Source organism: Uloborus diversus, chromosome 7 (assembly GCF_026930045.1).
Source record: "Uloborus diversus isolate 005 chromosome 7, Udiv.v.3.1, whole genome shotgun sequence".
Taxonomy (NCBI): Eukaryota; Metazoa; Arthropoda; class Arachnida; order Araneae; family Uloboridae; genus Uloborus; species Uloborus diversus.
This window is the reverse complement of record NC_072737.1, coordinates 146,910,733-146,924,640: the sequence shown is the minus strand read 5'-3', so window position 1 is coordinate 146,924,640 and position 13,908 is coordinate 146,910,733. Positions and strand designations below refer to the sequence as shown.

General features: G+C 32.2%; 1 protein-coding gene across 1 annotated transcript in view; it reads right to left on the bottom strand.

Moving 5' to 3' along the window:
* LOC129226937 (extracellular serine/threonine protein kinase four-jointed-like) overlaps window positions 1-4,093 on the bottom strand; it is a 257,486-nt gene extending 253,393 nt beyond the window's left edge. Inside the window, exon 1 of the mRNA XM_054861565.1 lies at window positions 2,980-4,093. Within this exon, the coding sequence (XP_054717540.1) occupies window positions 2,980-4,093 (1,114 nt within the window). The remainder of the gene's footprint in view (window positions 1-2,979) is intronic.
* Window positions 4,094-13,908: the final 9,815 nt, after the last annotated feature.

Genomic DNA, 13,908 nt, shown 5'->3' with positions numbered 1-13,908 from the left:
TGTGTGTGTGTGTTTTTTTTTTTTTTTTTTTTTTTTTTTTTTTGTTTAAAGGATAAATTGAAACACTGAAAACTATGTACAGATATTTCGAACTGAAACGTAAAGTAAATGTAATGAACTGCAACAATTAGAAAATTATGAGAGAGTTGACTTGTGCTTTTCATTTTTACTATTATCATTTATTTAAGTTTTTGACTTGTATTGAATAAAGGCAAATTATAGTGATAATTAAAAGAGGAAGAATAAATTTAAGATATTTAAATAGTTATCTTTTAAATTTGTTTCCATTCATTAAAGAATTGTAGCAAATAAAAAAAAAAAATAAACGCAAGAATAATTAAATATAAGGTTGTGTTACGTATGATTATTTTGTTTTATATATTTTTTAATATAATTAAAAGTGTACTCAAATATAAAGTTCAAATTGTATAAAGGAGAGAAAAAAATTGAATAATTCACAGCTATTTATTAATAATATATTAGAATTTCATCTTACAGAATTTCATTTTTCATAAAGTATTAAAACTGTTAAAAGCAAATCCAATGTTTTAAAATTAGTTTCTGAATTGGTATTTTTGAATGATTTTTTTTATTATCAAATATAATACAAAAATAAAGAATAGAATTTGAAAATGTTACTGTTAAGAAACACTTGCTTTAAATACTTGACAGTGGTACAAAAAATTATTATTGAAAACATTTTTGTGTTCAAGTGTCTACTTCAAGGTTTTAGTTTTAAATTTTTATGAGCTATTTTGGAATCTAAAAAAGTATCGATTGTTCAAGTTTTCAATTCAATAATGTTCAAAACACATAACAGAAGCTGAAATATTTTGAAGATTTGAAGAACTTTTTGAAAACATTCTTACTTCTTCATCTTTAAACTGAATACATTTTTGCCAATAGTAACTTATTGAAGTTATATACTGCTTGTAATTAACTTTTAGTAAAAACTTTATCAGAAAATGTTTGCTTTTTGTCTATTCAATGAATAGACAAAAAAAAAATTTTTTTTTTGTCAATTCAATGTTTTTTTGTTCGATGTTGACTGATATTTAGCATTGCATTTTAAAATTAATTATTTTCAACGAGTCGAAAAATAGTTCTCAAATTGAATTATTTTCCATACTTAGTTTAACTTTAAGTTGTTCACGCATATTTTTAGAAGATAAAGTCTCTGCAGTGACAAATGTGGGTTATGCGTTAAAACAAATACGTTTTTTTTTTCTTTCAAAGTTAAAGTCAAAAATGGAAAAAAAAATCCTTGATAATTATTAATTCTAACGATGTTCTGTAATTTGTTAGCTGCAGCAACGTAAAAAACAGCTATTGGGGCGAAGGCTAATCTGAAATTCGTCATGAAATTTCAATAGTTCTAAAATTTAGAAAATGCATTGGCTGGAACTTTTAAATTAATAGGACAGCATATTTAAATTTGTCTTGATAAAGCTAATTGCATTAAAGGAGGGTATGGGTACATTAGATATTCACAACATGCTTTCGCTAGCAAAATCATCAGGAAACTTTGCAACAAATGAGAAAAAGAAATGACGCAATAGTTGGCAGCTTTAGCAGCGGAAACTGAGTTACATAAAATCGGTTAGTTCCACGTTTTTTATCCGTTCTTGCAAGTTAAAGGTATTTTATATTCTTGAATGCATTAAATTAAATTAAGTGATTTATTTTTTATGTATGCATGATTTGAGTGTTACATTGATTGATGACGTGATTTGAGCTGAGTATTTGGGTTAAACTAACTTTATGAAGTTGAAAGCTTTTTGAATCTTATTCGTTACAAAATACAGTACATGCACTGGGGAAACATTTTCATAAAAAAAAAACCCATAAATAACAGAAACAACAACATTTAAAGGGAAAAATTTGAAAGAAAAAAGCATGGAATTTAATTCTTTCAAAATTTGCTTTTTCAACGTTTTTGCTTCTATTTTTACTTTCCAGCACAAAGGTATTGCATTATTTTACACACAATTTTATATTCTTGTTTTATGAAAAAATTATTCCGAGGTAATTAATTTGAATAGTTTGATACGTTAACTCAACTGTTTATTTGTAACATTTAAAAGCTTACATTAATAATGTGTTCAAAGTTCTGAAAGTTATTTTTATACATATATTCAAAATATGAATTTTATTTAACACCTTTGTCTCTATATATTTTCGTATAGCAAGTAGACTTCACAATTGTAAATTGAGTTTGTGATTAGTTTGGAATTTGAATGTTTCCAAAAAAAAAAAAAAACTATTTTAGAGATAAGAATCTTTTACCTTTTAAGGAGAATTTTAAATTTGATTTTTAAATGGAATATGGTTAACTTTAAAGTAATACAAAACAACTTTAGAAGTAGCACAAGTTTTGTCTTACTTTACTGTTCAGCACAAAGGTATTTATTTATCTTATGGTTAACTTTATTTGTTACAATAAATTGCTCTCACTGCTATAATACATCGATAAAGATAATGCTTTACATAATTAATTTCTTCCTTGCGATCGAAATTAAAAATTATCAAAGTTAACAAGCACTCTAATAAATGATATTATCTATAAAAAAACTAAATCCAACTGAAAATTTTAGGTGTTGGATTCTTTATTTTAGCTTTTTTTTTTTCGGAATAAATTAAAGTTTTCGAAACTAACACTAACAATTAGTGACAGGAATAAGCTCATTAATATGTTCACACATAATTTAGATTAAAAAATGATGAACATGAAAAATATATAAACTGTCTTTAGTCTCACAAGGACGAGATTTAAAAAAAATCTCATAGTAACACTTCATAACCAAAAAATAAATACATTTTTATGCACAGTCATAATTTATCTATCAGTTATTGGAGTTTGTGTTGATTTAATTTCGAACCTAGATTTACAGGATTGAACTTGATGAAGCACGTATGCGATTCTTTCTTTTAAAGTTCTTATACTCCTGTCAGGTAAGAAAGGTAACCAATCAGACATACCTGGATCTCTTGCAACGAAGGCACTTTTTAGAACAGTTTCGAGATTGTTGTCCCGATGCAACTTTTCCACTGCGTCTATAGTGTCTTTTTTGAAAATGCACAAGCTATCTAACATAGCTTTGTGGAAATGTTCGTATTTTTCGAGAAGTCTATATCCATGCAGCAAACCTGATTCGTTGTCCAAAAAGAGAAGAAGTCCTTCAGGAGTTTTCGCTAAATTGTGAGTAGGTTGATTCATCATGTCAGCATTCCATCGCTCGTTGTACATGTTGTTGACAGCACGGTCCAGATTCGCTGTCAGATAGTCGAAGATGACCAAGTCACTCCACTGCACCACTTCTGAAAGTTCACTGAGGGTGAGGTTTTTTATATCCTCAGCTAAAGGATGTAGCCTACGCTTCTTTTTGTCTCTAAAATGTCTAGGAACAAAAGCTGGCTGTAGCTTTTCAACGAATTGCGTTAAAACCACAGGTTTTTCAGAATTCCACTGGGCTAGGGCAATTTGTGAAGAAGCACTTGACCAACGAGTGGTTTGAGGATCGACTAGAGCTAAGGAGGATGGGGCTAAGTTTTTAATGCCTAACAGTTTTCCGAGATAAAATGAGAATATTTCACCTTGTATTTGATCATTGTTGTATCGATATCGGCAACAAGATTTACCACCTTCGGCTAACGTAACTAATCTGTTTTGCATTCTTCCACAGCCTTCCTCAATCTTCAGTACTTCAGTGACATTTAAAAATCTTTTCCACTGAATTATGTCCTCCTCGTCAAATCCTTTGGGGACCAGTCCTTCCGCGAATGCTGTCCAAAATATTCCATTCACCACATCTTCCACTGCGACAGATGATGCATTCTCGGACGAGTGGGAAGGAAACCTTCCGATATGAGCATTCTTCATAAATCTTTCACTGTTATGGCTTTCTCTCGCACTCAGATTCGAAATGGGCTTAACAAGTGGGATGGGCGGCGTGTGCGCGAGTTCACCGGCATTCGGAGCTTCGGCAAGACCGGATTTTTCACGTGGAAGGTGCTGCAACTTCGAAGGTTCGGTCACGGCAGGGTGCCGAAGCAAGAAGTCGGCCGCAGCATCGGAACTAGTACGGGGACTCATGCCCACGGGGCCACCTCGTATCGGGTGCCCGGTTCGTATCGATCCACTAAGATGAGGATTAGACACAAAATCGTTGGCATAACTCGGGAAAGTTTCATCTTGGGCCAGTAGTGGCCATAGCATGAGACAATAAGTAATAGGAATTCCGACTAAAATTCCAGCGAAAAATGACAATGGAATAGCAAGCTTGTATTCCAAATTCTGTCGAGTTTTCTTTGCTGTCATTGGCAATATGGATCTGGAAAGATGCTTCATGTTTAGGCACAAATAGGAGCAGGGAATTCTACCAAATCTCAGAAAAAGGAATATTTTCCTCAAATATGGCATCCAAAAAATATTGTAACTCATGTAAAAATGAGTTGTTCATATTCGTCCACTAAAGTTCAGATTCTCTTGTCTAAGCAATAATGCAGTTCTTTCAATACTTTCATGAGCACATGTAAATAAAGCGTAACTAAATTTTTTCAGCAATTGTAGAAACCTGCTAAATTTTCGATGATTAAATAAATGATTATTATCAAAATATCACAACAGCAGCTGAAGTCATCACGCGTCAGTTCGAACTAGACCAGTTACATAGCTTGTTCCTTGCTCGAGCTTTAGAAGACATCTAAATCCAGTTCTGACTCACATTCCCAAGCACCTCCGAATGAGTGAGCTTTTAACTGATGTGGCTTACCTGTCATGCCCCCGAGATCACGTGTTGCTGCAGGACTTCCGCGCTGGGGGTTTCGTGCACTGGAGAAGGGGGGGAGGGGTGCGATTTTTTCAGACGAGACGCAGGAAAAAAGAGGAGGTGTGTTTAGCAAAGAAGGGTAAATCCTCGCCACACCTGTGGTATTTACAATGCGGGTTGTGGCTTAACCGGCATTTACGGAATTCTTATTCATTCACGAAAAACTCAGCTGCGTCTTTTCATCGAACCGAAATATTTAGAGTTGCTTTTGGGGAGAAATTTGTAGCATTTTTCACATTCGGTTCAAATTTTTGTTCTTAAATTGTCCATTTTCATTTGGCCATTCACAGTAAAAAATAATATTATATTCACACTTAGAGCATTGAAGAAGTACTTGAAATTGTTCCATAAAAAATGTTACTTGAAGCATTACCTCAGTTCGCTCATAAACTAATATATTTTTTCCAACTGCAGCAATTTTATCAGCTTTTCCTTAGGATGAGATAAATTGTCATTCTTCTGGCGTTCTCCAGGTTGAAATTCATTTTTTCTGCCATGACATCTTGACTGCTCAAAAAAACACATCTACAGTCACAAATGTAGATTTCACATCGAAATTTAACCACTCAATTCAAACACATCATCAGGACATGTGTGTAGTAAAGAAATGAACTACCTATATCAATCCATCAGGAGTGTTCACGAGCAGATTTTTTTTTCTATCAGTTGGAGGCAGTTGGCGACATGCTCAAGTGGTTGTAAGAAGATAAGCTGAGAACGTAAAGCGAAGTGTCTGAATACTGACACTCTGTTAGGAGCAAGTGGAAGCTAAGATTTCAAGTTTTCACTCTTGCTCTCTACCTGCAGGGTTGCCAGGTGCGTGAATTCCAGCATTTCGCCAACGTTGTTGATGTTATAACTGATGGCGCCAAACTGATTTCTCTTTTCCGAGGCGTTTCTGATTGAGATAAATGATGTTGGCTTTTGAATTATGATTTCATTGATTGTTCTTTTAATGGACGAAAAAAATAATAATTTTTTTGAAAAAAAAACTCGAATGTGTTTTTGAAAAGTCTCTGGTTTCGTTGTGTTGAATGTTTTTCTCAACGAATTGTCGACCACAAGAATATGATGGATTAATAGCAGCAATTTCTTTAAAAAGTGAACATCTATGAAAAATGATTTTGAATTATGAAGGTAGTTTTCTAGATAGAGTGGTTGATCTTTGGGTTAACTTATCTATTATGCTATGAAATTCATAACTTTAAACGGCCTTTTATGCGTTTAAATTTGCATTGTCAATGTAATACTAGCAACTAAAAGGTATGGAGACGAATTGAAAAGAAAATGATGAAAAACATTAATAGTTATGCAGAGAGAAGGTATTTATTTTATGTTATGAAGAATTTGTGTGCATATACATTCCTAGGAAAAAACACACACATATATATTTAAAACATTTTCATCGATCTACTAATCGTTATTTTTTATTGATTTCGTTTAGCTGCTTAATAATTTGAATAAAATGAACGTCTGGATATTTTTCATTTACGCAAAATATAATATAAATATAATAAGTTATTATTATTAGTGTCATTATTATTATTATTATTATTATTATTATTATTATTATTATTTTTATTATTATTATTATTATTATTATTATTATTATTATTATTATTATTATTACTATTATTATTGTTGTTGTTATTTATTATTATTAGTAGTATTTTATTATTATTATTATTATCGTTGTTTTGCTATTATTTATTATTATTATTAGTATTCTATTATTATTACTATTATTTCAATGTTTTTTCTTAAAATGAATAAATAAATAAATAATAATAATAAATTAACAAAAACTAGGCGTGTTTTCATGTGTAGGTGAATTAGAAATTTTACTTCTTAAATTAATTTCCATTCATATATTTTGGAGCTTTAAATTTGAACGAACTTTTATTTGTCAATCTGGGGGAATTTTTAGTTCAGTTGATAATGCCATTAGAAAATGCGACGAAGGTTATGTACACTATGTATTTACATCATGATATTAAATTTTATCAAGTGTCTTAAATAATATAGGAAATGCAGTTTAAAATATAATCTCCATTCAATCGTCTCAACCGCTGGCTAGAGCAGTCACCAAAGCCCACGGATCCATTTGACTTCTTGTTGAACACGACACCACCACCACTTTTGCAACAACATTCATCGATATTACTCAAATGAAAGAAATGGTTTGAGTTTTTTTTTTAATTTCATTAATTTTTTAAAGGAATGTGTGTGTGTGTTCAGATTATACATTTTTTTTATTTATTTCATCCAGAAGATATTTATACAAGTGTCTATTTTAACTCTATAAAGGAGTAAGTTCAAAGTTGAGTAAAAAAAGTATTTAAAAAAAAACAATTACTACACTGTATTTTTCTTGTTATCCATTAATCTTCTATTGTTTAGGGTGCCATTTTCTTCGCTTTTGTGTGTGTGGTGGTGGTGTGTGTGTGTGTGTGATTAATTTCGACACAATTTAAATCGCAAAACAAGAACTTATTTCATTATACCTTGATGCTCATGGGAAAAAAAGTCAACAAGTTCCAAACCAAAATCGGTTTTGGAGTCATTGATTTTCTATGTGAATTAAAAAGTTTTGAAACTCAATCTAGCTCAAAGGAAAAAAGTTTGCATTTATGCAGTCAAAATTTATGTGCGTAATATGAAAATAATAGTAACAACAAATGAGATGAGGTTCCGAACAATTTATGACTGAAAGCTTGAAATGATGGTTACAGTAATCACAATGGGGGGGGGGGGGGGGAAACCGAACTTGAAAGAACGTCTTTTGAAATTTTAAAGGGAACGAAAAAAACATTTGGAAGAAGAAAACGTGCTCTTTCTAAGAAGTGAAGTTAGGTTGAAAGTCAAATTTCCGTTTCATTACTTCCGTTGCATGTTGAAATTACACTCTCAATCGGTTACAGGAACTATAATTTCAATGAAGCGTTGTAACTTTCGTTACCAAAAAGCACTTTTGTGTTTTTAAGTGACCAATAAAAAGAGAAAGAAAAAAAAACGGAATTTTATTGAGTCATTTTAAAAACCTTTTTAATGTGTTTGAAAAATTCGCAATAATATACTTTCGTACAACTTTCGAGAAATACAATATACACTCAGTTAAGTATAATTTACGTAAAGGGATGTTAGATTTCGTGAGTAAGTAAAAGGGGAAAAAATCGACTTTGTGCACAGGTAATTACAGTAAGGCAGTGCTGTGGTAGGGGAAGGGAAACGCAAAGCGAGCGTTGTTCGCCGAAATGTTTGGTTCATTATTGTAAAAAGAATGCAAATTGGCTTAACATCACTGTTGAAAAAAAGTTGTTTCTTTATTTTAAGCCGGTTGCGTAGTCTAAACTGGCCATTTTCGATGAAAAAGGAATCAGTCAGCCGCGATGTTTACTGTATATATAGAGAGGAGAGTTTCCACAAACATTTTTTATTTTACCAACTAAAGAACTGCTCCAAGATCCTCATTAAAAAAAAGTAGTATTCTAGTTGAATGCAATTTTCGACATTTTACCTCGCTTAAAAGTTAATAATTCCTCAAAAGGGTTCACTGAAAAAGATATATATATATATATATATATATATATATATATATATATATATATATATATATATATATATATATATATATATATATATATATATATATATATATATATATATATATATATATATATATATATATATATATATATATATATATATATATATATATTTACTCACGCAAGAATTCAATTCGTAGAAAAAGATCTAAAAACCCGCAAAAATTCAGTACAGAGGAAGAGAGAATTTATGGTTGAGTACTATAGTCTTGGAATTAATTGGGACATAGCTATCATTTTTCGGACTTTGCCAGCTAGATCTAGCAGGTTTCACTAAGCTATGCTATCTGTTTTAATGCAATTTGGAGGTCAGTTTTGATTGTTTAGAACTGGTTTACATAAGAAATTACGAATATTGAACACTTCTTCAGATTATTTCTGTGACAAGAAAAAGTTACATTTTGCATTCCACTACTTTTTAAAATGTCGAAGCTTTCTTTAATCCAGGGTTTCTTCAACTTTTCCAATTCGCGGCACTTTTTGAAGAATTAAAATTTTCTCACGGCACCCTAGATCACCCCTATTATGTGTCTATGTTGATGTAGAAGTTTTAAATCAGATAAATGTCGACAATAGCCGATGAATATCAACAAGTGTAAGTACCAAAGACATCGGCGAAAAACCGAATATTTCCGGTAAACCACTGGTGACAATCGACACTTTTCAGTTTCGGTCTTATACGGTCAAATATATTGATAGCATCGGTGCTTCGCGGCATCCTTCGCCTCTCCTTGCGGTACTCCAGGGTGCCGCGGCACCTACTTTAAGAACCCCTGTTTTCACAATTTCAGAATCAAAATCTTTGAAGTAGAATATTTAAGTTCACGGTGTTCTCAAAAAAATATTATGTATATATATATATATATATATTATTTGAATTTTTAGCATCTTGAATTCAAATTATGTTTCTCGCAATTACGAGCGTGTGTATGCGCGTGTGTGTTTGTGTAGGCGCATGTGTGTGGGTGCGTGTGTGAGTTTATGTATGCATGTGTGTGAGTGAGTGTTGTGTACGCGCATATGCGTATAGGCGTTCGTGTGTGTGTGTGTGTAGGCGTTTGTGTGCGTGTGTAGGTGTGTGTATGTATTCGTGTGTGTGTAAGAAATTGACGCAACCTGGAGACGGTTTTCGCTGATGACTAGACTCATATTTTGCCTGCCGATTTGTTGATTTACTGGAAATGTTTTGAAACTATTTAAAGACGGAACTAGTGCATGTATATTAGAGTGGTTCTAAAAAAATCGATTTTTTTTTTGTTTCGGAATCGCGTTATCATTCAAAATTGCAGTTTAGTATCCTCAATTGAGGGGGGGGGGAGACGTGTGACACACTTCTCCCAATCAATTCTAATTTGAATTCTGAAACTTTGAATTCAATGTATGTTTTTCGCAATCACGAGTTGCGACAAGACCATGTCCGGCGTAGGACATGGATGCCACCACCCAGCAGAAGTGGATTCCGGGAGACAGTGCTCAGGACCAGAGGAGTCATGCCGGTGGGCGGTGGTGCTGCAGGGGCCACTGGTCCCAGCTGAAAAAGGAACCACAACATCAAGGACTGTCAAGTGAGAACAATAAGCAATTGTGATTGCCCCCCCCCCCAAAAAAAAACATTTTTCTTGAAAAAGAACTTTTATAAATTTTTTAGTCTATAATTTATTAAAAAGGACTTGAATTTAAGGAACATATATGTTCAACAATCAGTGTCTTAGTTGGGGAAGGGGGAGGGGATGCGTTCCTCGAAATGTTTGATATAGGGGAGACTGGAGTAATGGCAGTCACCTAAGGAAAAATGAATACAAAACTTTACCTTTTTTAAAATTTGAAAAGTAATCATGTAAAATTGTTTACATGTAGTGTTATTTTACCTATTGTAGACTCAAATTGAGCCTTAATTCATCTTACCTATTGAAAAAAATATAAAATATTGAAAAATCAACTTTGACCGGTATAACCGTTACCCTGGGGTAATGGCAGTCAGTAATGTCATTTACTACTTAATGGTTGTAAAATAAGAAATATGAGGATTTTCAATGGCCTAAGCATGTTAAACTGAAATCTTTATTTTATTACTTAACTCCGCTTCTTAAATATTACAAAAAGAAATTGAAAGTATAGACATAATGTGAAGTCAATGATTAAAAAAAAAAAAAACCATGGTTAAAAAAAAAGAGATTACAAATTTAAGGGCACTGCCAGTATCTTGCTCAAGTTAATTTTACTTTCCAGAGCGCATGTCACATAAATACCTCTCGGAAGGGGGACGCCATTAACCCGAGTGTTGTGGCTGCCATTACCCCAACCACATGTTTTCCTTCAACGGCTGAAAAAACAAATAACAATGCTTAAAACCTTAATAGATCACTATGGCTTACCTTGTTATTGTGAGATCAGTCTCGTTCCAGGAAAGGTAAATAGTAAGAGCTGATAGAGGATTAAACTATTCTCTTTCTTATAAAAGGCGAAGCTTCAAAATAGTTTTTTTTTACAAAACAGGAGGGAAACGACGACTGCCAAGATGGCGAGCGCTTGAGTAGTATATCCATAAACTTTTGTGAAATGGCAGCACCAATCAGTTTAAATCTGCGTTATTCATTTTACGAGAAATCATAGTGACCGCCATTACCCGCTGACCGCTATTACCCCAGTCTCCCTTATTACTACAAAAGTTGTAAAATCTTAAAGTAAACTGGTTTTAAATCACCTTTTGAACTGAAACTTTTCATGCGAGAGCATCGAAATTCTTATCCGCAAGCTTTTTGTGACTAGACGTTAAATCTCGGTTATCACAAATTTGCCATTTCAACTGCGCTTGCGCACGGACTTAGCTTTTTGGGCTTTCTGTTTTAAGATTTCGTGTTGCTTGTTTATATTTAGGCTGAGCGAGATCCCACTAAATTAATGAATGCGATTAGAATATTTTCACATTGATTTCGTGATATATTATACGAAACTACGGATATGAATAACTGATAATCTTAAGAGAAAAATAAAACTTCAATATTTATTGGTTTGGAAATATTTATTTAACATAAATGTAAAACACGTTGTGTACTTCAAAAGTGATTGCAATACTGGTACAGAAATCCGTCTTTTGCGGATATTTTACGTTAGGCGTAAACAACTTAGTATTATACATTTTTATTTAGATTGAGGGTTCGGCTTTGTAATAGAAGTGATGCTGCAATTTTAGTACGCTCTTCTGAGGTTAAAAATTGGTCCTGAAAAGGTACAAAAAAATCAGACACCGAATCCATTATTAATTAAGACGCAAAATTCAATCTTTACCGAGGCCTAAAAACTAAATCAGAGAAAACTTTCTGATTTCTAATTTTTATCTGTATCCATCTCATATTTATTATCAAATTCAAAATGTTTGTAATAAATTTTAGCAAGATTTTTGAAATCAGCTAAGTCCGTGCGCAAGCGCAGTTGAAATGGCAAATTTGTGATAACCGGGATTTAACGTCGAGTCTTTTTGTGTGGCAGAAGTGACGTAGTTGTTTTTTAATTGTTGCCAAAAATAATGAGATAATAATAGTAATTATAAGGTTAATGTTGAATATAAATTGAACAAATTAATTTCAAAGCTGAACTTGTGCAAGCATGCACTTATGGATTTCAGGCATAATTTTTCAAATAATGCAGGTTTGAAATTCCTTTGGTTCAAGTTAAATCATCAGTTTAAAAGCGTAATCCATATTGTTTCAGTTCAGCCTTGAAATTAGTTTGTTAAAAATTAGTTTGTTAAAAAGTAGTGTGTTAGAAATTAGTTTGTTAAAATTAGTTGCTGAAAAAATTATTTTCTCGAAATTTATTAACTTAATAATTCACTATAATATTAAAATCTGTTCGCGTCCGTCCGTCTGTCTGTCTGTCTGAAGATCGATCTTCTCGAGAACCGCTGCGAACCAAGAGTCGAACGAGATACCGATCAATTCAAAATTTTCCAAAGAAAACAAAAGGACCAATCTCATAATTTTACGACTTTAATAAGCGGAGATATTAATTAAAACGTTAATTAACATAACGTTATTCGTGAATTTTTATTTCTTTTCTGTTGCCATTTTGCATATGGGTGAGCAAATAAAATTCTAAAAATTGTTTTAAAAGAGATTCGGAACTCCAGCGCTCGAATACGCTACCTTGCGGTGATTTACAAAACTGCAAATGAAACTAAAACATTGCCACGTTGCGTGCCACGTGTGTCTGTTGACGTAAACACAGGCAGTTTGTTCTGAGTATTTATTAACGCAATCGATGTGTCTTAGTTTGCTTTCAGCTACAGAAATTAATTCGTCCCTTAGTAGTATTCTCGAGCTTCTCAAAATAATGTTAGTTTTCATTATTTCCTTAATAATTGGTGAAAGTGAAAATTTTGGATTAACAAACTTGGATAACGTTATACAAGGTAAAAACTTTTATTGTTTTGTATGAATTTGTAAGAATATGGGTTTTTTTTAATCTTAAATTAATTAAACTTACCATATTTTACAGCAGCATTTAGTTGGAATGGACAGTATGCAAAATATTTTCTTGAATATATTATCGTAGAACAAAATGAATAACCGAGAAAGAATTTACTTTATTCCTTTTATTCTCAGCTGAAAGTTTTCGCCAAATTTGTTTAGTGTTATAGTTTTAGTATAGTGCGAGCAAAGTAGCCTTGGCGAAATTTCGCGTTTTTAGTATAAGTAGTGGAATAAAATGGTAGTAAGATTACAGAATTCGATAAGTGAAAAGAAATAATGGTCAATCAACTGAAAAGGAAACTACCACCATATATCCGTGAGAATTTTGTTGATGATTTGCATAACATGACACAATTAAATCGTAACTCAGAAATTAGGAAAATCGAAACAGAAAATTTTTAAATTAACCGATTCTGGAATTCGAGAGAAATAACTCAGCTACAAATGGAAAACAATAAGCGCTAGCCAAGCAAAGCAAAAAAGTATCATCTTCTTTCGATAACAATTTGTAATGTCATATTGAATTTTCTAGCATTAATTGTTATTCTTGTCAGGTCACAATTATTATTTAGTTTTATCAAGAATTGATAAATATCGAATTCAACATCGTGGAAATAGCTGCTTAGAACTACGAACTACGTAGTTTGCATTAATCTTTGACGTCTAGTAATGCTTCTTGAATTCTCATTTCTTTCTACGTGGGCCAGAATATCCACAAGACTTTGAAAATTAATTTAAAAAGAATAAAGCGAAAAAAATCTTACGTACGAACAAAAATCACAACACTTTTAGCATTTTCTTCGTTACCATGTTCGTTTGTTTTAGTTTTTAAGTCCGCCATTAGACAGTGACTTCAGTGTCCCCTATAGTTCGTTGGAGTTGCGAATTCTTTTGGCTACTGTCTAAATCTTAAAATAACGTTTCCATCTAGAATTTCATTTTAAATTAGTTTAAAATTGGTTGCTCTATTCGGACATAGCCTTTATTTTATCGTCTGTCCTT